The 24,609-nt window shown below is 35.8% G+C and overlaps 1 protein-coding gene across 1 annotated transcript in view; it reads left to right on the forward strand.

Moving 5' to 3' along the window:
- Window positions 1-16,508: 16,508 nt before the first annotated feature.
- The window catches only part of SLIT2 (slit guidance ligand 2), a 128,146-nt gene continuing 120,045 nt past the window's right edge, over window positions 16,509-24,609 (forward strand). Inside the window, exon 1 of the mRNA XM_066184901.1 lies at window positions 16,509-16,645. Within this exon, the coding sequence (XP_066040998.1) occupies window positions 16,509-16,645 (137 nt within the window). The remainder of the gene's footprint in view (window positions 16,646-24,609) is intronic.

Genomic DNA, 24,609 nt, shown 5'->3' on the forward strand with positions numbered 1-24,609 from the left:
TTTTGCTGCCTAATTTTTGTTATGCATATGTTAAATTGTATATTTACTTTGGACTAGCACTTTGGACCAGCATTGGAGAGTTGCCAGGCGCAGCTTTGACGGTGAGAACTGCATTTTGAAGTTTTCCATGCCACTCTGTGGAGGGGGTCATCCTGGGTTTGAAAGGAAAATTTGGTACCCGGACCTTCAGGGGGGAAGCATGCATGTCAGATGAGGGGCCAAGCTTTCTATTAAATAACAGGAGCAGCAATAAAAGTAAGGTTCAGTTCCTGACCATCTTTGAGACTTCTGGAATGAGCAACTTAAATACGCTTTGCTTCCTCTTCACTTTTTTTGCTTTTGTCTACCTGAGTTCCTTCCTTGCTGTGCCTTTGTGAAGTGCTGCTGGGCAATTCTGCCTTCCTTTCAGTTTTGGTCTCCAGACACTACTGAGTTCACATGAGAAAAAAAACAACCCTAACATTATTTATAAATAGCAATATTGATCTAAGCAGAAGTAAGTTATTTGAAATGCATGTATATGGATACCTGTATTAGGAATGAAGACCACCCAGTGCAGCAATTTTCAAATGCCAGTGATTGTTATTGAGTGTTATTCAGCTAAGAGGGGAGGAGCTTTAAGGGAAGGCAGATGATCAGCAGAGTGTCGATTTGGCCAAAAATGTGCTATTGTAAAGCTGTAATGAAGTGGCTAAATAAGTATTTTCATCCGTCTCCCAACTTACCTAATAGCAAAGGACTATAAACCATTAATTCATATTTGTACTAATCCAATTCCAGGTGCACACTGCATATTTTTTTAGTAGTAAATATTAAGTAGTATATATTTTAAAGATAGGTGTGTGTCTTAGCATTCTTGGTAGGAAAAAGGAACTCATAAATTTTAGTCCTGGCACTGACGTTGATTCACAGCATTGCTATGGGCAAGTCACTTAACTTCTGTCTGTGTTTCTTTAGCCATAAAATAGAAATAACAGTGCTTATTTTCTTGCTTCCCACAGGAGTTGAAAGAAATTTTAACATTTGTTTAACTCTTCAGAGAATGTTAATTTAATGTCCATTTAAGTTTTTGGCTGAATTCAGGAAAAATATATCCAATGTTATTCTCAGGGAAATTATTTACGACACTTCTACAACTCTATTCTGTTTGATATTTTATTCAACTAATAATCTTTTTGTGATAATAAAACATGGTGTTTTCTTGTAAATAAGAAAGCTAATAAACTTGAGGAAAAAAAAGGGCCTATTTCAATTATAAAAAAGAATTAAAAAATCAATTTTTGACTATTCCTTATTTATAGGCATCTACTTCTGTAGATGACACTATTGTGAAGTCAGAAGAGTATGACCATACAGACCATTGTGTGTACAAGAAAGTGGAATACTGCCAAGGCATTTTAGAAATTTCTTTTCAGTTGTTCAGCTGCAAATGGATGAAAAAAACATTCTTGTTATTCATGCAGATTTTCTAAGGATTGCTTACTTCTTTCCTGAAACATACTACATAAAGAGTGAAGATTAATTTAGCCTGCAGCTGGAAATGGAGACAGGTTCAGGAAGATTATAGGAAGTTCATGTGGGTTTTGGCACATGTGAGTAGAGTGGCAGTTTAACGTCCACATATATATGTAGATGGTAAAGAAAGATCAGATGGTTGCATTAGTAGAGAAGAATTTGCCCTCAAAATGGTATTGGCTAGAGAATGAGAGCTGCAGATGTTTGAGGGCACATGAAAGAGTAAGGAAAGTTGCGTATTGAGTGGAAAATCCACAAGATACACCAAATGATATTACCACAAATGTTGGCCCAAGAAGAGCCCACCTGTGTCAAAATTAATAGCTTTATAATTCAAATGATACATTTTTACAAGTACAAAAAGTTCCATAGTGTTATCCACTGACAGGTTGATTTAAGCATAAATAAACTTGATGAGATGATCCACAGCAATTAAAAGTTCGTTTTTAGTTCTCCATGCTGCTAAAACTTGAGAATGTGAGAAGAACGTGGATCCAGTAGCTGAAAACTGGCATTCCACAGAATTGGCTAGAAAAATACTAACATTATAAGCTTATTAAATTTCAGGAAATAAAATTCTTGCAAATCTTGAATTAGACACTGAACAGCAGTCACTGGAAAAAGTGAAAATCATCTTTGTAAAAGAAATACATGCATTTTAAGATTTATTAAACTGAGCGTGTCAGGAAATACAGTTCTGCAAGGTACTAATTTCATTGTGGGGATAGAAAAAGGAGGAAAAGATGTCAGCATGGCTTCATGAAAAGGGCTTGGTTGACTGGAGAGGCAAGCTGCTCCATTAGTTTTTAAAAGAAAATGAGGGGTGAGGGGAAAGGAAGAATAATATGCATTTACAATTTTTTTGTTAAGACCAGTTTTCAAAAACATAGCTTTGGACTATTTAAATGAGGTTTCAAAAGAGATGTTGCAAATCTTCTTTCTCATCATTTCCTGAAATAGAAGTTTGTTATATCATGTCCTGTTACACTGCAGAAATCTAGTCAAAGAAGTATTGGTAAGACAGTTTGGTCCTGTGACAGAAAGTAAAACAGCAACAAAATGAGAATGCAGGAGAGTGGATTTTTTTTCCTGCTGCTGTTTAAAAAAAGTATTTGAACAATTTTTTTAAAAACTTGCGTTAATAAATACTAATGAGTGTGGTGTTCTTGCAAGGTTATGTGTAGGAGACTAAAATTAGCTGCTGTGATTAATACAGTATAGGTGCTGTGAATCAGAGGATGAAATCTTGGTTCTATTGAATTCAATAATAGAAGTCCTGTTGAGTGCATACATTTAAATGCTTTTACAGGATTAGGACACTCAAAAAATATTTTGAAAATTTGAACATCTATCTGTAAGGTATCATTTGATGACACACTTGCAGAATGTCAAAATTAGCATGAATTTGAATGTTTTATTGTACCAAGGTCTGCATCATCTGCTGTCAGTTAAATTCATCATTGTGCAACAATCTTCTGTAGCTCTGAGAATTGCACATTGAAATCACTGCAAACAGGTAACATTTTAATCCATTGTCAGTCACCACTGAAAGTAGAAGGAGCGAAATTCTTTTGATTTATGCTTGTCTGGCATAACTGAAGTGCGAAACTATAATGACCTTGAAAGCTAAATCTTGGTTAAGTTCCAGGTGCATGGGAGGAATGCATCATTTAGAGTAAAGGACACCTTGAAATCTGCAAAATTTGACAGTCCTTGCTGAAAGTTCTTGGTGTAAATTCATGTAATGTTGGCAAAGGTCAGTCTTAATTTTTTAGAGGGGAGCCCTAAAGAAGAGCAAGGAATGAACTGAGGGGCCTCGTAAGTCCCACATGTGTTCAGTTTTTTCTGTCTAGTTTCATGACTATAGGTAGTTCTGAGAAAATACTTCCATTTAAGTTGACCCATGATGAGGAAGCAGTTTAAAAACAAATCCCAAACTGTTCAAATACTGAGGCTTGAGTATTACTTTGTTCTTCTTTTAATGAGATGATAGTAATTTGTAATTGGTAATAAGTAATTTGTTATTTAAGAATTTTAATTTATTTTCCGTTAATATGTAAGATGACTTCCTAGGAAAATACAGTTCAAATGTGTTGCTTTCATTATTTGCTCTAAAGTTAATTCATCACAGTCATGAAACTGGATAAAGAAAAAAAAAATGCAGAATAATTCAAAACAGACCTGATTCTGCAATTTCTATTCCTAGACAAAATACCAAATTGCACCAAGGGAAGTTTTCTATGTACCAGGATTAAAGATTTTGTCCTAAGTCTGAGTTGAAATAAAAGTTCATAGAAATGCTCTATCAGTCCTTTCCAGCCATCCTTTAATGTCTATCAGTGTTAATATTGTAAGATCAAAAGAAAAAAAAAAGTCTAACAAACAAGAATTTTTCTTACTCTCATGAAAAGATGGAAAACAATTGCTCATAGATCTGTAATGGAATTTGGTTGTTCATGTTAACAGGACCACATACAAAAGATCCGTGCAGCACATAATTTAAACTTGATTTTATGGATGCAGGAAACTGGCCTTTGAAGTGATCTCCATAGAGATTCTATTTGACTCTCATAAGATACCTTATCATCATCTTGATGTCTTGCTTATCTAGTGCCTAAAAGATGTCTAATTGGGATTTATTAAAATTTTGCTGGTATATTACTATCTGTAGCATTGTTTGGAATTGTATGTTTTCATGACCACTCATAATCCTTCATTCAAAAATTCTAACTAGTATTTTAATTTTCTTTATATTAATTTTGAATATTTGAAATATTTAACTATGGAAATACAATCTGAAAGAGGATACAGATTTTAAAAAAAATTCTATGACATAAATACTGTCTTCTTTTTATACCATGATTTAAAGCTTTATTTCAGGCAGCACTCTTTTCAAATGTGTATTCTCAAGTAATTCAGTAACCATGATCAGGTTTGGACTCCTCATTAGAGAAAGAACACACTGCAGTGGAGGCTGGGACACATGAGGCAGAGGGATCTGGGTCTGTTTAGACAGAGGAGGGCAGGTGGAGGCAGACCTTGTTGCTGTGTGCAACATTGTGATTGGGGATGCAGGGAAGACAGAGCCCTTCTCCTCTCAGAGCTGCACAGGAGAAGAGCAAGAGGCAATAAAGGAGATTAATATATATAAAACTGATTACATAATAGAGAGCAAAAATTTACCACAAAGAATGGCTGAACACTGAAGGAAGTGCCCAGATTGCTTATGGGATCTCTTTCCTTGGAGGTGTTCCAAGACCTAACTGGATGTGGTCCTGAACCACCTGATCCCTGGTTTGAGCAGAGAGTTGGAGTAGAGACCTCTGAATGTCCCTTTGGGACCAAATAATTCTATTTCTATGAGCTGAAATAATAAAAAACAACACTGGAGAATGTGTTAAGTCATCTAACTCATTTCACTGTCAGGTGAGGACTTCTCTTTGCTGAAACTAATTTAAAATAACAAATTCTAGGGTGAAATATGTTTATATTATGTGAAAACTGTATTCGATGTACGGTTCACAAGACACTTAGGTCATTACTATTTCCATAACTCCTCTCTTTTTGTATATGATTTCCAGAAATCATATGGTCACATCCTTGCCTGTGCTATTCCTTCTAAAATGGATATTTTTCAATATCTTCAGAATGCACAGATTCTGCATTTGTTATGACTTTGGTTGGTAATTCTTCTCCAGGATAAAACTGAAAAGTTATGGAGTGAAGAAATCATTATCTTTGTATTGCTTTCCCATTTTCACCCACACTTAAGCATCTCACGTGTGTACTTTAAATAGCATTCTAAAGATTGCAGATGCAGTCATGGTATTTTCTGTAGAGAAACAAATTCTGGTTTCTAATAAAACTCATTGAGAAGAGTATTCTTTAACTCATCCTTCCCAGAAATTAATTTTGCAAACAGTTTGTCATTGTTCCTAGCATATTCAATTTGTGGGCAGTTGGGCTTTACTAAACCCTATCCTTGAAACTGTGTTTGTAGGTAAGCTGTTTCATAGATTGCATCAATTGTTATGTAATTGACTGCAGTCAAGAATATGTTTGAAGAAAATTGTAACAAATGGATTCATGGCTGAAGATTGACATAGAAAGGACTGTAAAATATTCATTTGAGTAAAATAATTTGTTAAGTACAATCCTGTCTGGATAGATCTGAAATTTATTTAGAATAAGAATAGTAAATTTGCAAGTACATTTTCATGAGGTTTTGGAGCAAGATATCTTTGAGCTATTGTAAATGTATGCATATGCTATGACTTATCAAATACAAACATACAGATTCATCTGCATTTATGGCAAAAAATTCTGCATGACTACGTGATGTAGTTGCTTACAATTCTATTTCTGTGGTCAACAAGTGCAGCACTTCAGTTTTTATTTTTTCTCATTAACTTAGCCTATGTCCTGTCCTGTGAAAAAACATACCATAGTGATTCACAGATTCACAGTCTGTGAACTGTTTGTGGTATGGGCTGTTGGGTGTTGTATAATTGTATTGAACTTCAAAACCATTTTACAGTGCAGAATCATGATTCTTAAATATTGAGTTTCTGTGTTTTTTTTGTTTTGGGGTTTTGACAAGTCACTTCCCTGTCTTGTAATACCACTTGTTCATTCAACAATACAAGTGTTGCCTCCTCTGATCTTAAAACAATGCTCTTCCCTACAGTAAATCACAATAATTACGTATTCATTGCCTCAGTAAGGAAGGACCTTTAGAATCTCATTGAATCATGACAGTTTGAAAAGTGCAATGCCTCAATTTGTGCCTTAGAAACTGATGGATCTTATAGAAACAGGAATATAATCTGGTTTAAAAAATCTGTCAAAATATGTACTACTGAAATTGATACAGGGAGGCTATGAAATGATTTCTAGACTAGGAAATGAGAAAGAAATTTTGAAACCCAACGTGCTCTTTCATGCAATGGAATAATTGATACAGAAGGACAAAGAAATACACAGCCTAGGTGTTTTTACTTAGTCTTTAATAAAATGTATATGATATTCCTAATTTTCAGTAAATACTCATGTGCCTATTGCAAATCTAAATGGCCTAATGAGCACTGTTCCAGTTAATTCATGTATGTGTAAAAGCAATGTAAGCTTTCTGAGCCAGAGAAATAGCTCTGCTCTAGCTTTCACGGATTGGCAATAAAGTGAATACTTGGCGTAAAACTCTTTCCTGTTCTTTGAAGGCACAAGAATACCCAATGCAATCCCCTCAGATTCTCACCCGTCTTAGTTTTTGGGATCTGGATTCAGGTGATGAACACTCTGGACAGGAAGGATGAAGGCTTATGTTACAAAACCTGACCAAAGCTGCTACTTGACCAAAGCTTTCCAAGTGCTGCTGGTAATCATTTATGTCCAGTTTCCAGGAGAAACACTGAGAGCCAGATGTAAGATAACCTCCTGGAGACTGACATTTGTGGGGGATGATAAGAGAGCTGTTTATCTTCTTTTGGCATATACAGTGGTAGAGATAAAGATGGGAATGCATTGTACAAAACCACTAGAAACACAAAGTGAAATAAAATCATGCATGACTTTTTTTCCCCCAGATAATTGAAGGACTGAGGTCTTTACAGCTGCTTGGAAATTCGTGTCCAAAACTAATTCATGAAATGTTTCACTAAGGTATCTACTGAGGTGGGAATTCTCTCTTAACCTGTAGAAAAGAACTATAAATAAAATCCTTACAGTGAATTATTATTTATTTAAATCTCAAAGCATGTAAATCGCTGAGGCGAAAGACAGCTCTTTTCTGAGTTCACCAGTATGTGCATCATATATCAAATTTTCTTCAAATTCTATCAATCAAAATTTTCTTCAGTCTAGGAGGAGCACGGACCCTCTTTCAGTTGGTGTTTTAACTTCTGATGTTCAGGTTTTTTTAATAAATACTATTTTTGTTTATCAAATTCAACTTTTCCAGTGTCTTCTACTTACATAGATATCCTATGAGGAAAAATGTAAATTTTACATGTCCTAGGGATTTAGAGAAAATTCTTATATGCTGAGAAAGAGTCATGCCTTTAATATTTAAAATCTTTTTCTAGTCTCTATAAACCTCAGTTAAATAGACCATATATAATTAAATAATTTATAAAATTCAAAGGCTTTTTTTTTTTTTTTTTTTTGCTGTCCAAAAGTATGGGTTTTATTATCCTGTTAAGATCCCCTTTGTTAGTCAGCCATTTGGGTCATGTTAAGTGGCTTTCACACATAAGTGATCTTTGCAAGCAGGGTAGAAAAGAACTTGCCAGTGTTGTAATAGCTTTAATTATAGATACCACTAACCTGTGGCTTTACAATCACATTATATGTTGCCTTTTTTCGCTTCCCTAGTCTTTTTGCTTTAAATTCAGATGTAAATTCTCTGAAATAGTGGACTTTTTCTTCTCATGGTAGATTTCTGCAGTGTATAGCACAGCAGAATCAGCTCTGATGTAGAATTATGAAGCAGATAGAAATATGAATATGGTATGCTTTTATAATAGTTTGGACACATAAATAATTTCTGGGTGTCTCCACACTGCAAAATTTCAGTGTTCCAGGGTGACTTCTTAGTTACTGGGAATTTGCTAATGATGGTTTCTCCGTGGTATTAATAGGCACTGTCCAAACAGGTACAATGTAGTATTTTGTGCCCAGAGAGCTCACACAAGTGGAATAAAATCAACAGGAAAATGCTTCCAACAGAGTAGAGCTTCTGTGAGGATAAAGTCATTAATGTTTTAAACACATATGAGTATTATCAGATAAGGGACATGATGTAAGTGTGAAGTAATAACATATGTATGTGTATTCAAAATGTAAAATACATTAGCACAGTTCTGTTTCCATTAACTGTCTTATGTATGTTAAGTATTTTCTGTGGGGAAATTAATACTCATTTCCATTTTGCACTGGCATGAAATTTTCAAATTTGATTTAAGGTAGGATCTGATGACTATTCTCCACCTGAATTAAAACTTTGATTTTTAAATAGTTAAATAAATCCATGTGGAATATTATTTTTGGAGAATAACTGTGAAGACTCTTAATGATGGCGAGGAAAAGACGTTAAAAATCTCACAGTTATTTTTAGGGGCAGCTCTTTGTAATAGGAAAAGTTATACTAGAAGGTGTTGTGTAATTTAGTATGGAAATACATGGTTTGACTCAGTAGGAATTTGTAGAGTTTCTTGCTACCTCCTTTCTTTCCCACTTTGATATATGAGGAGGCATTCCAACAGCTTGGAGGGCCAGCTACGCTGAAGTGATTTCCATGGACAGTTTTACAAGGGGACAACGCTTGTGCTTTTCCCGAGTTTTCCTTCCTCCTCATTCATCCTTGGAAAAAGGAGAAGGGAAATCTCAATGGCATGGTGAAATCTGAAGTTGTGGCTTGTTTTAGGGAACAATGTAAATTTTACAATACTTTCTCAAATTTATGGGATCTTCAGCCTTTTGAAGAGAGTACTGAGGGCTTGCAAGCATCCTCCAAAGAGCTGTTCCTTCTGAAAGCCTGGTATCCATGGTCCTCTGATTTTCCATCTCTGGCCTGAGAAGTTCCCTGGGAGCTTAGAAACCACAGCCCTGCTCAAAGCCTCCTTTTTGTGTGTTTTGGGGTCCACAGCAACCTCTCAGCAGCTGTTTCAATATATGTCTATGCCTCTCTCCCTTGAACAAATTTGTTTATAAATTTGTTTCCCATGCTTTCCGTTTAGATTCCTCTAAACAAATACAGGAAACTTGAATTTATTTTCAGTCAGGCACTTCCAGGAGATGTAATCTAGGCTTCACGGAGAAAATAGTGAAAAGTGGTATACTTGCCTCTTCCTTAGTAACCTTTGGGCTCCTGGAGAAAATGTCACTGGAGGCCTAATGCTCTGCTGAGATGTTGTTTTGATGAATGACTTTGATTTTATCCTCATAAAAACACTGGAGTTGGATTGTTCCTCAAAGTTTAATTGTGACAGTGGCAGTCATCTATGTCTTAATGTTTTGGATAACTCCAAAATTTTGCTATTATTACATCAGCATCTAATAAGAGCTATGGTCTTATTAGAAACAAGTCTCTTTTTTGGTTGATGCAAATAATATGTGTCAGGTCCTTTCTTGATTACACATGTAAGCTGTTTACCTGTGGTTACATGATGACACATAATCATAATTTTTAAATATTTTTTCCTCAGGTTCTTCATTCTGGTCAATATTTGTCTAATCTCTTTGCCATTTGGGGGGGGGGTGGGGGGGTGGCAGACTGAAGCACACCTTGATTTCAGTTCAAGACCAAGAGCTCGTATGATTCTGATTTAGATGCTCAGTGCTTTAAGGAGTTGTATGGTGGCTTGTGGGTCAGATGTTTTCCATTCAAGATAATTTCCCAGGCAGAAGAGATTTTAACCACTAGAACTAGTAGACTCAAAGACAGTAGGACAGATCTGCTTCCAAATTTTGCAGTGTAGATGCAGACTTTCAGTAACAATACGTTGTTAATTGAAAAAGGTGCTGCCCTTCAGTATTCTGCTTTTCCTTCCACGGTTTTTATTAAGCCCTTTCTGTAGCCTGTGAGAGGCAGGGAATGTCTCCTATTTGAGACTACACACAAGTTACTAGGACACTCAAAACTTTTGAAATAGTATTTAATTCTGAGTGCTGCATCATCTTAATTGTTAGAGCTGGTGGATTATCTTGTATTGACTTGAAATATGTATTTTTAGTTTGTTTCTGAGCCAACTTCTCTGAAACTGTGAAAAACAATTCAGTCATTATTAAGCAAATCTATATACTGGCATAAGATATGATTCTGTTTTAATTAAATAAGGGTCTTATATAAGTAATTAGGCTAATTGTCAATGGCTTTACACGCAGTAGAGCTTTTAGTTGGTTCTGGTAGGTTTTTTTAAGCTGTTGTTCAGTAAAATGGTACCTCATTTCTAGAAATCAATCGCAAAATTCTATGATGGAAAATTCTGATGTGACTCGTATTGTCACCATGTTACACTTCACAGTGTCCTTAATTAATTAATTAAATTCTTGAGTGTTAAAGTTCCTTTTTCAGAGACGCAGATTCATTTTATTCCTCCTTCTTTACCTTCAACTATAACTTAAAAATGTCTGTGTTTCTTGGTGTTATAGTGTTCTTTAAAATAGATTGCAATTATAGTGTGAAATTCAGTATTTCCTAAATTTTTGAAGTAGAGAAGCCTATTACAATCATCTAGAATATATTTTCTTGGAATTTTTGAGTAACGTATCATCTCCTATGAGTTGAAATAAGAATAAAGCTGAGAGACCAGTAGCTGAAAAGTTCTGTAGTCTGCTAGATTGGAAATGTTTAAAGAGTTTAATATTAATGTTTAGACGCTACTTTTATTAAATATTTTAAAAGCTTTTCCTCTTTACATATATGCACATGACATCCTTGCAATCACTACCATACCTCAAACCTTACTTAATTTTAAGGATTTTTTTCGTAATATCTCTCAGTTCAAACTTATTTAACTGTATTTACTTAATTAAAATGTATTTAATTTTTTAAAAATTGAATCCTTTAGGCCAATGCCTGCTAGGCAGGCTGCTGCTGCTTGACACTTGACTAAATTTGAATTTTAAAATATTTTAACAGGAATACACTTGGGTTGAATTATATGGGAGACAGGGTAGTACCTGAGTAGACGGAAAGGTGAGAACTTGTACTGATTGCAGTTTATCTCTATATCCCTGCATGTGAAAAGGTTATAATTAAGTTAATCTGAAGGAATGTTTGTGACTCTGTTCTCTTTGTTGGAGAGATGCTAGGTACAGAAATAAAAATTATTGATTTTCAGTCTTTCATTTAGCCTTCCAGTTGTTCGAATTGCGTATTCTTTCTAAAGATTTCAAAAATCAAATGATAAATAGATTAGTTTTCTTCTGTTGTTGACAGGGAAAAGAAAGCCTGGTAAGCATCTTGTGATTCAGTAATGCAGTGCATCAAATCTGCCACAGGCAAAAACTGATGTGAAGTGATCTGAAATTCCCCTTGGTGTAGTTTCCTATTTCTTTTGCTGTTTTTGTAGAACTTGCACATGCCTTCATGGTGTATATGACACAATTTTGCTCTCATTTCAAAACTCGTCATTGCTTTCCTTTTCAGATGGTGGACAGATGACTTTATCAGAATCCAGAAGAAATTGCTTTTAGTGTTTTGCTGTTGGTATCCCATCAAAGCCTCTGTCTGTCAAAGAAATATGTTAAAAGGATAAGTTCAGAATTTGGAGATTGGTTACTGTTATTTTTTCATTTGTATTTCTCTGATAACTTCAGAAAGATCACTTCTTTGAAAATTCTGTTGTTTTTCTTTAGAGATAACTCTGTGGACATACATGTCAAAATTAGACTTGCTTTCTTATGAAGCAGAATATCCTTGACAGTTGTTGAAGGTGCTAACATGACTCTGGTTGGTGTTTTCTTTTTCCTTCTACCTTATAAATAGTCAGTGCACTTCAGAATGGAGCTATGAAGGCAAGTTTCAAGGAACAAAATGCTTGCACTCTATTGCCAACCTGATGGGTAGAGCTCTGCTCACAAGGCAGAGCTCAGTTTAAACCATCACATGGCTTCTGATGTTGCATGTGAAATGTGAGGGCAATTAGTTTAACATTGTGCAGATACAAGGGATAATTATGCCTTGCAGTATTGCTGAAACCTCCAAAGAGCTTTCATACCAGGATCCTGAAGGAGTTGATTGCTAACATGTAGTAAGTAACAAAAGAATTTATACATAGGAAAACAATAATTGAAAAAAAAACCTCTCATAAATTTTCTTAATGATATTTACTCATCACCTCTCTGTGAAATAATTTCCTATTGCTTGTTGGAACAGGTAATTGGGCTGCATTTATTCTAAAAAGTGCTTGGCTACCCATAAAGTATATTTGCAATACAAATAAAGTATATTGTTATATCTGTGGCATGAAACATAATACTTGGCAAGTGACCATGAAGACATGATCGTTGAACAACAGGTTTTTAATCTTTGCTTAGTCAGTTGTGTGAACTGCAGAACGCTATTGACATCCAGATAAATAGTCTAAGCCCGCCTGGTGTTTAGCTGCATGAGATGAATTAGCATCCCCCAAGAATGGAGGTGCCTGCTGTAATAGCTGCCGTGATTTAAATCTAAACCCAGGAAGCAACACACAGGAATAATCCATTAACGAATGCCTGTTCTTTAAAGAACTGTGTTTTCTCACTCAAGAATTGCCCGTATTGAACATTAATTGCCCGTAAATGAACATTAGAAATGGTGGTAGTAGTGCAAAATCCAAATGGAAATGCGTACGTTCACTCAAGTTGCCCAGTGTTGACAATCCTATGGTTCTGAGAACATTTTGTTCATTATCTCTTTTAAACATGCACATCAGGATTAATGCTTTCCAGGAGCTGGTGAATTGTCAACCAGATTATTTAATTGGAACCCATTCCATTACCTTAACATACGGTTCCAATTAAACTTGCAATAACCAAACTTCAACTTCTTGTGGCTTTCGCTGATAAAACAGCTGTATCTAAGCCATGGTGTCTTTATTAAATTCGGGTAAAATTAATGTTCCTCCTAAATCACAAATTTCTCCTATATTTAGAACTGCTACTGTTAAAATACTCATTTTACTGTAATATATAGGAAATATGTCATGTTGCACATTGCAATAAAAAAGTTTTTTCTGTAAACAAGTCAACTGTTTGCTTGTTACATCTTGAATTTGGTGTTTACTGTAATTATCAAATTCTTAACTTCACACCTGCAAGTAGGTTTAAGACCTAGTATCCTGTTATCACCAAAACTTCCATTAGAGAGTTAAATCCTGTTTAGTTAAAATATAAAGATATTGTGAAACTAGTCAAGATGTTGAATATGAAGATGTTTTGCTCTTTTGTGACACTCTCTTATTAACAGTGGCAAAATTAATAAAGAGTTGTGGCCTACTTTTATCAAGCTTAATTAAAATCCCTAAATGATACTGAACAAATTGTGAGGAACTTACTGTAAATGCTGACAGCTTTTTAGAGGAAAATACTTGTGAGTCACTCAATACTCTCACATAGAAAAGCATATAAAAAACAGTAGTCTAGAAAGGAATTTTTATTTTCTTTTTATTATTTTATTTTCTTTTTCTTTAGTTAAAAGGTCACCATTCCAAAAGCAGTAAACTTTAAATACTAATGATGTGTTTAAGAAATATAAAAGGAGACGGTTTATTCCATGTACTACTGGCTATATCCTCAGAGTATATTGGGAGGAATGCCAGTCAGAATATCCATCCAATTTTTACTGCCTTCATCACTATGGAAGGGTAGACAGATTTTAATTGGTTGCTTTAGCTGGCTGCTACTGCTGCTAGAGAATTACATGAGATTTATTGAAAGATTTGAAAAGTATATATTTTTTTCTGTTAGTCATCTATACATGTTGTTACATTTTTGAAAATGTATCTTTTTCTGTCTTGGTCGTGTTTGTTTAGTTTTTGAATGATCAGATGGTGCATGGAGCCGAAATAAGGGGAGAGGTGTTTTAGGAATAGAGTATTATTCAGTAAGTAGACATGTATAATAATACATCTTCCTGCATTTCATATTGTGAAAGGGGTTTTTTTTTACAATGACAAAACATTGGGTTAAGAGGTTTTTTATCACTTCTGAAGGTCCACTCTAAACATTTTTTCCAAACTGAAAAAATTCAAACTTATGTGTTGGACTTTTTTTGGTGGGAAAGTGGAGGCTCCCATGGCTGCCCTGCTCCAGTGGGCTTCCTGGGCTGGGGGAGCTAGCAGCAGGGAAAGCTTCAGGGAGCATCCTCAGCACTTTCCTGGGCTGAGGCTGTCAGACTCTTGGCTGTGTGCCAGGGAATGTGTGCGGAGATGGAGTGCTTCCATGAGCCTTCTATGTTATGTCTTTGTGCCATTAGTGGAGAATGGGGATCCCTCCCTTAGGGGTGCCTGTGTGGTAAAGCTGTGTAATCCTGCAAGTCATGGTCTAAGAATTTGTCCAAAAGCCAGATTAAAAAAAGCTTCACAATTAAACAAGCACATAAAATAAACTTCATGCACACACTCCACCCCTCCCTGCTGCACCTTAATATTTTAGTGCAATTTCATTAGAGGGCAATGTGTCCATAAGTTGACAGATACTGCAATATAGGTAATATATAACAGATTTTCTTTACTAAGAAGTTCTTTTGGTCAGCTTTAGGTGAAAGTTTATGTGGATATTCAATAGCATTGTATTTTCTAAGTCTTAGCAATTTCTCATCACGTTTTTGTCTGGGTAGAATTCAACTAAGGCTTTTCATCCTGAAGTGATAAGCAGATTTGCATGTTTAAGTGCTAACTGTGGCTCCAGCTAATAATTTAAATGAAAAAAATTGACTCTACTGGTGGCTGAAGAGCAGGTCTGAGGGTAAATAGTATCAAAAGTCTCTGGGATGCCATTCCATTCACCTCTTAGGAAATAGAGAGGTTGTGTTGCTTGTTATTAGCATAAAAATATATAGAGTTTGTTGGTGTTTAAAAGTCGTTAATTAAATCTCTTTGAGAAAGAGGCAGTGAGATTTTGGGGTAGCTGACTTCAGCTCTTTGAGCAGTTGTAAGTTTTCTAATACAGGCTGCCTGTCATACTTCAAAGCAGACTGTGGAGCTCAGGAGATGCCCACAGATGTTCTATTAGATGCTCTAGTTTGTCTAGAGAACAGTGCTGGATTGTTTCCTCTACTAGTGTACAAATACTTGGGGAACCATCCTGGTGGTTGGGAGACATCAGTTCAGTACACAACTGACGTGGACTGCTCTCTGACCTTGACTAGGCAGCATGCCAGGGTCAGTCTGTGTGGATTTCCAGCTTGCCTTCCCTGAAACTGAGGTGCTAAGTCCAAGCTGCCTTTCAGAACTTTGTGTATTCTCAAATGTGGAGACAGAGATAAAGACTAGACCTCTTTGTCTAGACGTGTCTTCACCTTTCTGTAGACAATTAAGATTAGAACATCTGTTTTTTATCTGGCTGAAGATGGGTGAGATGACACCCACTGCTGTTTCCTTGGTACTGATCTCTTTTTTCCCTCCATCTTAAAATGAAATTATTATACTGTATTTATGTACTTTTCAGGATGAATGTTTATTTTACTGTAAAAGTATTAAGTATGCATAGTGTTTAGGCAACATGGTAATGAAATTCTGTAAGTACTTATGACAGAAAATTTTTATTTAGGGACTGCATTTCTTCTAGATCTACAGTTTCTTGTCCACTTATCTAGATATAATTCTTGGTAGTTTTATTATTATTCCCAGTGAGTATTCTGTTATCTGATTAAAAAACATATCTGGCACATGGAATATTCCTGGATTTTGTGAAAACTGACCTGGATTTAAAAACATGAAGTTAAAGCTTACTATGGTAGAAGAGAAAGTAAGTCTCCTTGGCTTTTCTTGTCATCTCCTGGAGCAGTAGCTGGGATTTGTAAACATACTTCTGAGTGATTGTTGATTACTTCTTGGGATATTTGGCTATACTGTAAATGGCAGAACGGTCTTGTAAAAGGGGCAATTGATAACATGCTAACATTGGGGTTTTTTTCATCTAGCAGTCTGATTAGGCATTTTAACCTCCTGATAAATTAAAATGAAAAATAAACTTCTATTGATACACTGTGGGGATCCTCCAGTAACTAAGGAAATCTGTACAGTCTTTCTAGAATCTGAAATCTTCAAACCCAGGTGTGATGTATGCTGAAGTGAGGCTCACTAACTTCTTCACTACACTGTTAAGGTGTTTTGAGAGAACGAAATGGGAGTCTGTGGAACAGAGATGTAAGAGTTCAGCAATTAACTGTTTGGGGGTGTTTATTCCAGCAAGGTTCAAAATACTGAATATCCATTTCAGGCTCTGTATGGCACAAATGCTGGTACCTTTCTTCCTTCAGTGAGTAAGAAAAGTTCTCTGATCTCGTGATGACTCTGTTCTTGTCTAGACAATTAATACCTTCCAGTAAACCAGTGGATCTGTCTGGAAAAAAGAAACAAGGAGTTGAGCGTACAGCTCCTCCTTCAGATCTGAACTGTATCACAGAAGTGAAAGCTAATGTAAGGTACACACACATGAGGCTAAAGTCAAGGTGTAATAAACAGCTTTAGCTTTTATTGAGGAGAGAATGCTTTTCTGTGCAGTAGAAATTTTCTCTTGACAGATTTTTATGATTATTTAAAGTTTGTTTTAGGTGTGTGGTGGCTTTTTATTTGTGTCCTTTAATAAAGCCTGTTGAGATCTTTGTACCTATAACCAGTTGTTCCCTTCACTGAAATAAGCTCTTGCCTTTTGGAACACTGCACTAGCCTTTTAAAAATGACATATATATTTCATAACTGTAAGGCAGTAGAAGATGGAAGTGTTGGCTTATGTGTAAATTGATTTGTATTTTTTAAGAACTGAATGGTGTATGGTTTTGTTGGGGTTTTTTTATTATTTTTCTTTTGAGCCTTTACATTGTAGGTTAAAAAAGCTGAAAGCATATGGTAGCAATTTTTTAACCTCTCTACATGAGGTGCTTGTCAACGGAGGTCCATACGTCCAAAGCTAGTTAATAACAGCTGCAGGCCAAAGTTCTTTTAAGAGCTATTGCCGTGTTCCAAGATTCTCAAAGACTTTGAACAAGTGAAGTTGGCCACAAGGGAAAGCAGCAGGTCTGCATTCTGCTTGTTAAGTGAACCCTGTTTGAACGGAAAAAAATGTGGCAGAAAGTCAGAATTTTCATGCTATAAAACTTGACCATAAAATATCAGATAGGACTGGCTAGTAGGCTGCTGCAGTTTAGCCTACACAAACCATTTGCTTCAATTTAAAACTTTATTTTGCTGATTGCTTCACTGAAAATCTTTAGGGTTTTTTTGATGAAAATTTCAAAGACTAATTATACCATTTTTTAAAGAATTCAGAGAATCCCAAAATATAGGAATACAGTTACATTTGCATTTAGATTTGTATATGAAAAAATATAATGTAGAAAGGAAGAATGCATGTGAAGAAGGAAAAATTGCAGTTCTCTTGATCTTGTGGTGCTTTCTCAGTATTATATTCCTGTCCATTTTTGCCATGTCCTTTTCAAAGCAGTAGTGAATTATAACTAAGTGAACTCCCTCTAGACAGCTTTTAGACAGTTTGGAAGTTTCTTGGAAGTTTGGAAGAAGTCCAGCCTTAAAATCTGAAATCACTTTCTCAAAAGATATGCTCTGTATATTTTTGCCTATTGATTGAAAATCTTCATGGTATATTAAAGCCTTTATGAAAAAAAAGCTCTTTAGAAGCATTTAGAGGGAACAAGGCTGTCTGGCTGGTTATCTGCCAGTAATAAAGTATCAATAAACAATACTCATCATTGTTGTTCAAGTTGTATATAAGGCAGGATGCTTGACAGAGAAAATGTTTAGTGCTCTACACCGGAATGGGGCTGGATCAAAAGCTGGGAGTTGCAATGGATTTGTAGGACACTGAGTGCCCCTAGGTGGTCACAGCTAAAAGTACAGCAAGAAAAGCCTCCCCTGTGCGCCCAGCTCCTGCTGAGGGCCAGCTCACCTCTGCTGGGCACTGGGTGCACATCCCGCCCACGGTGGCGTATTTTTGGGAGGCGTTACACTTAAAGAAGCACTTTTTTTCCTTTTGCAAGTTCTCTACAGGAGAACGTTTGTGTGGTATTAATTTTAATCGGGCAATTGCTGACATACTGAAGTGGCAGTCTATCATTACTTCCACTTAGGGCTCCAATTTAGCCCTTGTCATTGCAGTTGTCAGTGTCAATTGGGGATTAGAGTGGGTTATGGCATGCAGAGTGGATGGTCAGTGGATCAGTACCACTTTTCATTCCTTTTTAGCACAATCTATTTATTATTAAGCTTATTGATGTAATTTTGTTACTGCTTTTCAGGGGTTTTATACATAAATTGTCATGGAGAGAAATTGCTTCTGGAATTGTTTTTGGGTTCTTTGCATTCCATTTTGTGACGGATTTGAAATATGTGAGTAACTAAATGGTACAGAAATGTTACTACTTCTTAAATACACATTTCTAAAGTTATACAGTCAGTTGTTTTGAAAATGCTTATTTGTATAGCAGTGATGCTTAGAGAAGATGGGCACAGTGAGATATGTACAAAAAATGTGTCATTGATGTGTCATTGTGAGGAAAACAAGCATTAAAAATGGAACTGTAGAGGCAAATCCAAATAGCAAGATTTTAAAACCAAATGATGGACTGCTATGTAATAATACAATTTATTACAATTTTTACCAGATAAATGACGTCTCAAATCTCCAGGTATGGTATGTGAGAAAAGAAACTGTATTTTATCCTAAGAGTTAAGTTTTCACTGAAACAGGCATTTCTGCAGGGAAGAAGGGTTAAAAAAATAAAGATAAATCTCTTACTCTCAGAATTCTGGTGGATTTGCTTCTATGGTAACCAATTAGCCAGAGCTTATTACTCATGTAAAACAGGAACTGTTTGCATTTTTAAAACCTTCATTTGCAAAACAGCATGTCTAAATGATAAAGTTAAATTTCTTTCCCAAGACCACAAGTCTTCTTTGTAGGTGGAAACAACTAAGTGTACAGTTTAAAAAGCAAGGGAAAAGACGCTCCTAGGCAGCAGCATCCATCCACGCTAAAAGCAAATATTTGTTTTTGGAGCAGAGAATGGCTGTCCCCGGAGCAGCCAGCTTAGCAAAAGCAGGAATGGAAGGGCAGAGCTCATCTTTTATCGAAGTCAGATAAATTTCATGCTCTTTAACATCAACTGTGACTGCAGGCTTTTCACTGAAGTCTGGCTCCTTCCCCAGTGTGAACAAAATAGGAAAAGTGATTAAAGTTCACTCAGTACTGGACGGCAGGAGGCAACTGCTCTGGTATCTTCAGCTGAGGGAGAGGGCGAGAGGGCTCTTTAATAAGGCTTGTGAGGCTTCTTTGAAGAAAAGAAGGAGGACTCATAGGGCCTATAGATGCCTACACTAACATTCATTCATTTCCGGTACTTCATATGGCTTCTTTGACACATTGTAATATTGTCATCCCCTTCATTAAAATGTTCATTATGAAAGGGGAAAGAGAGAAAATGTAACTGTTAACTGGAGTCAAGGGTCAGCAAGTTCTGCTGTGAGCAAAAGACTCGGAGCTGCCTTGGATAATAGCAGCACTTCTGGGGCAGGCACGAAAGACTGACAGAAAATGAAAATATGGACCTTACAAATTGTCCTGTCTTGTGATGGACAGGAGTCTTGAGCGTCCTGACAAGTCTTGAAAAGCTGAAGTGGCTAGTAGATCTTCCCAGATCCTGCCTTTTGGCTTTTTCCCTCTCCCTCTGTCTCTTTTTCTGTTTCTCCATGTTTTAAGTTGTGCAATCAGTATTCACACATTCTTATAACTAATAGGATTAGAGGCATTGCAAAGGGATTTGAACAAGATAATTAGTTTACTGCTTAGCCCACAATATAACAGGCAAAACCCCTCTGAGAAGAGGCGGACAAAATGGGTCAGAAAATGTGTGGGAAATGAGGGAAAGCCTCTCAAACAGGGCTTCAATCAGCTACACCATTATGAAAGGATCCTGGAGTATTCATTCATTGCTGCAGACTGTTGACTTTTTTGGCTTGGCCACCAGAGGTGTCAAGGAAAGAAACCTAGCTGAGCAGTGGGAAGTGTTGCTGGATACGAAGGGGCATGTTTGAAGTGCTTAAGTGCAATTTAAGGTTCTTTGCCTCCATGCCACATAGAGCAACTCTAGAAAACTGAGGCAGCCTCTAGCAGTTTACAAAATTGAGGCTGTAACAGCAAAGCTTCTTGTAAACATTGGGGTGGATAACATCTCAGAAACAGGCAACTGAAGTATTGAATCAAAAATCTTAATTTAGATTTAGTGTTATGTTTGAACATCTATCTAGGAATTATCTGAAACATAAATTTTCTAGCAGTGCACTTAAGAATTCCATTTAAATGTATTTTTTCTAGTTTTAAGATGTGCCAGAGAGAAAAAGCCCCCACATCCAGTCCCCCGCTGCCCCCGCCCGGTTGTACTAGTATGGTGCATGAATTACTAAGTGATGGTATTCGGTTTCCAAAGGAGTAGCAGGAAATGCCTCAAAGTTCCTGCCTTTTTTTTTTTTCTCCCTGTGAAACTTGTATGAACCACCAGCATGATCAAAGCTGCCAGAAGTTGTTAGAAGACACGTTGACTTGGGCCTGCCTGTGTATGATAACTTAGAGGTGCCTCCTCTCCAGTGGAAGAAACAGCAGGAGCTTCTCTAATGAACTGTCCAGCAGCTCTGTTTTGCAGTGTATATACAACCAGAGGTGAGAAGAGGTTAATCCATAGGGGAACTAGTTAGGAAAGCAAAGCAAAAAATACCAGGGAGCTGTAGGCCCAAAATTCAACTTGAAGATGGTTGCTGACACATTTGGTTTCTTTTAATGAAACTCTTCTTTCAATCTGTTGCTTTGGGTGTCAGCTTGTAAGTTTTAACATACTTCAGCTGTGATGCAGGAGTATGCACTGGACATGCCATACAGAACAATACAGAATGTCATGTTGCCTGTAGCAAATTGACTTCCTTTTCATTTTAAATACCTATCTTATTTCTAATGGAGATTAGATTTCTAATCTTGAGATTAGTCTCAGTTTTATTTCAGCATGGGGATTTATTACTATAATCTTTATCTGTTCATAAATGTAAGGAAGACAAAAGACATTAACTATTAGACATGTACCTACCTGGCAGTAATGTGAAATCCTTACACTGTAATCCTGGCGGTTGTGATTTTTATTGTTAAGCACATTTACACAGAGTTTTATCCTGATTTTATTTAAAAAAAAAAAAAAAAAGGCGGTTTCTCTGTTGTTCAAATGCTTTTTCCATATTTCCCTGTTCAACTTTGTTCAACAACTGCAAGCTAACATGTCATCTCTGCCTCAACTGGGAATCTAGATTCTGTGTTGCTTATTATTGAATGTATGGAAAAAGAAATCATGCTTATTAAAAATATTGTGGAAAACAGACACTGTGAGATGTTTTCTGGTTCTTCAGGACAGGTGTTGTACCATAAATACATTTGTTTTCATAGGTGGATGGTAATTTCCCACTGGAAGTGATACGTCCCTAATTAAAAAATGGAGAATCAAAACAAGAAAACCCAACAAGTAGAAAGTGGTGTAGGCATGCAGTAGTGTATATAAGAGTCTTCCTGATCTGTATCAAAATATGTGTTAATCAGTATTACAAATAGTAAGTATGTATAATGAAATTTCGGCTAAATTAAAGGAAAGGAAGAAACAAATGCAGGAGAATAAAATACATACCCTAATGTTCATCGGAACATTTGTTTTTGAGCTTAGACTTAGCAGCTGAATAAAATCAATATACAGACTTCATTTTGTATGTTTTGAATGCTGGCTTTTATCTGATAAGTCCTATTCCTTAAGGTTCCATTTATTTCCTTAAGGTTCTTTAAGTTCTATTTACAATAGGGTTATATAATATCTTTTCTCAAGTCCATATTTCTATATGATTTTTTATGTTTGTTTAAAGTGTTCAATTAATACAGCTCATCAAAGCAGTTCTGGACATATTTTCCATTCATATATTTATGTAAAACATACCAGTGAGGAAACTTTGGCTTATTTTCATTATTTATAGATATAGATGGGAAGATGGTTAACAGAGGGCAAAAGAGATATGGAAGAGAAACTGAAAAATAAAGTACTGCCGATCCAGGGCTTAATTAGATATTCTGTATCCCTACTAAATGATGAATTTGATCTTTTCATTTTCACAGATTGCAGACCTTTCATTCTCACCCACAGTCTAGTTAAAATTGATACTAAGGGAAAATATTTAAATATTTTTTTCCATTTTTGGAGCAAATGTTTGTAGACATATACTCATGATACCTTGGCTCCTTTGATGGTGTTGGTGTATTTTTAATTTACATGTGTGAAGCAGGCAGCAGCACTGCAGTTCAGCTCTCAGACTTAGTTGCAAGTCAGGGATGAATCCTTAGCTGTTTACTTTTCCAGCAATATATTTTCACTCTTCCAGAATATATGTTACTGCTTTTGATTCCTCCTCAGAATGCTATTCTCAATAGCACAGTTCTTGTGTTATTCTACAGGGATGCAGATTTGACACGTAATTTTGAAGTATAGTATTATGTTGAACGGTCAGTCTTCCTGAAATACTGACCTTCCACCCCAAAGCTTTCATCTATCTGGCCACTGGAAGAGATTTCCATCTCTGATGAAAATCCTTTGAACTCATAGGAAATGCTAGGGAGAGGCATGTGAGACTTTGTATTTTCAAAATTATTTTTTACAAGGGTAACTGAGAACTTGGCAAGATTCACCCCCATTGCTCAAAGGAAACCCCAAAAGCAGCACCAAACCCCCGAGTTTTGTTAAATGTGGAAGATAATTATGTTAAGGACTTGCACATGGTCCAGTTGTCTGAAATACTAGTTTTGGTGTCACAATAATTCATTATGGGGAATGATGAAAATGTATAGATGGATTACAGAAAACAATTTCCTTATTATTCTTGTTCAGTTTCACTATCTGAGAAGAATTTTGTCTTTTTTCATGTATACCTAAATTAAGAAAGTCTGTAATTTAAATCTGTTCACTGCTGGTTTTCTGTAAGTAGTTTGTGATTCAAAGGTGTATTTTGGCACGTGCTTAACCGTAAAGTTGTGAGCAGTTACAATGAATTTAATGGGATTTAAGCACATACTGTATATGCTTCAGTGATCTCCTGAATTGGGATGAGATTATTTATATGTTTGTGGTTAATAAGAGCTATGTTCAAGTGACTTAGTGTAATTTTCCCTCCTGAGTCTTTGAAGGTGCCTATACAATCCTTACTGTCACAGGTCATCTTACAATGTGTAACAGCTTTCCATTCAGCTGATAATTAGGATGTTTGAAGAGTAATGCTTTTGTTTATTTTCAGAATTAGGGGGGATGAGAAGCATTCCCTAAGTAAACTTCATTCCTAACCTGTGAAAATCAGGGTTAGTTGTTGATTAAAAAAAAAAAAAAAAAAAAAAAAAAAGTAAGCAAAGCAAAATTAAAACCAAAACAACAACCAAAAAAAACCCCGAAAAACTTCTGAACCCAACACACAATCGAAAACAAAACAAAAACAAAAACCCAAACCAATTAAAAAAAAAAAAAAAAACAAAACAAAACCAAAAACAAAAAACCAAAACCTGGAAATAATCATTTGAGAGCTTGGAGTTTTGAGTTGGAGACTTTTGAGTTTGGAGCTTAAGTACTCCCTGGTTTTGTGAGCGAGGAATTAGAGGTAGAGGATTGGCTCAGGTCTGTCTGATGTCTGAAAGGCAGGGAGAAGATGAGCAGTGAGTGGTTTTGCTCCCACTGGTGGAACATATGTTCATTGAAAATAGTTTTGCTTGTAAATAGCACAGCAAAACCTGTTCTCAGACTTTTCTGCCTCTTTCCAAGACTCATAGAAGAAAAAGTTTCTTCAAAGGCATAGATACTGTTAACCATCTTTCTCTTAAATCACCTTAAACACATGGAATAGATAATTGAAACAGAGTTGTGACTGGCCTGAATTTACTATAAACGTGGTTTTAAATTAGGGAAATCAAGTTGTGTGTTTCTTGTGCAATGGTTAGAAATTGAGGTGGGAAATCATGCTGAAAAATGGAGTGAATGGGAAAGGGAGACAGAGTTACTTTATGATTTAATACATTGTCCTAAATATGTTAGATGTATAACTCTACAGAAATTTTAGCTCTTTACTGCCATAAAGCTGTGACTTAAGTGATATATCTTCAATAATTCCACAGTGTTTTGATTCATAAAAGTTGAGTAGATTGGAAGGAGCTTTAAAAATTCATTTTAGTAGGCTTTTTGACAGATGAGATTTAAAAGCTTAGAGAAAGCAATGCACCTGTCACTTTAAATTGCAGAAAGCTTTCCATCTATTAACTTTATTTTGCCAGAACCTTCTAATGAAAAAGTTCCAGTATCTAATTTAATTTAATTTTCAC

The sequence above is a fragment of the Chamaea fasciata genome, unplaced genomic scaffold, assembly GCF_029207755.1.
Source record: "Chamaea fasciata isolate MVZ Bird 193981 ecotype frontalis unplaced genomic scaffold, bChaFas1.0.hap1 SCAF_6, whole genome shotgun sequence".
NCBI classification, from domain to species: Eukaryota; Metazoa; Chordata; class Aves; order Passeriformes; family Sylviidae; genus Chamaea; species Chamaea fasciata.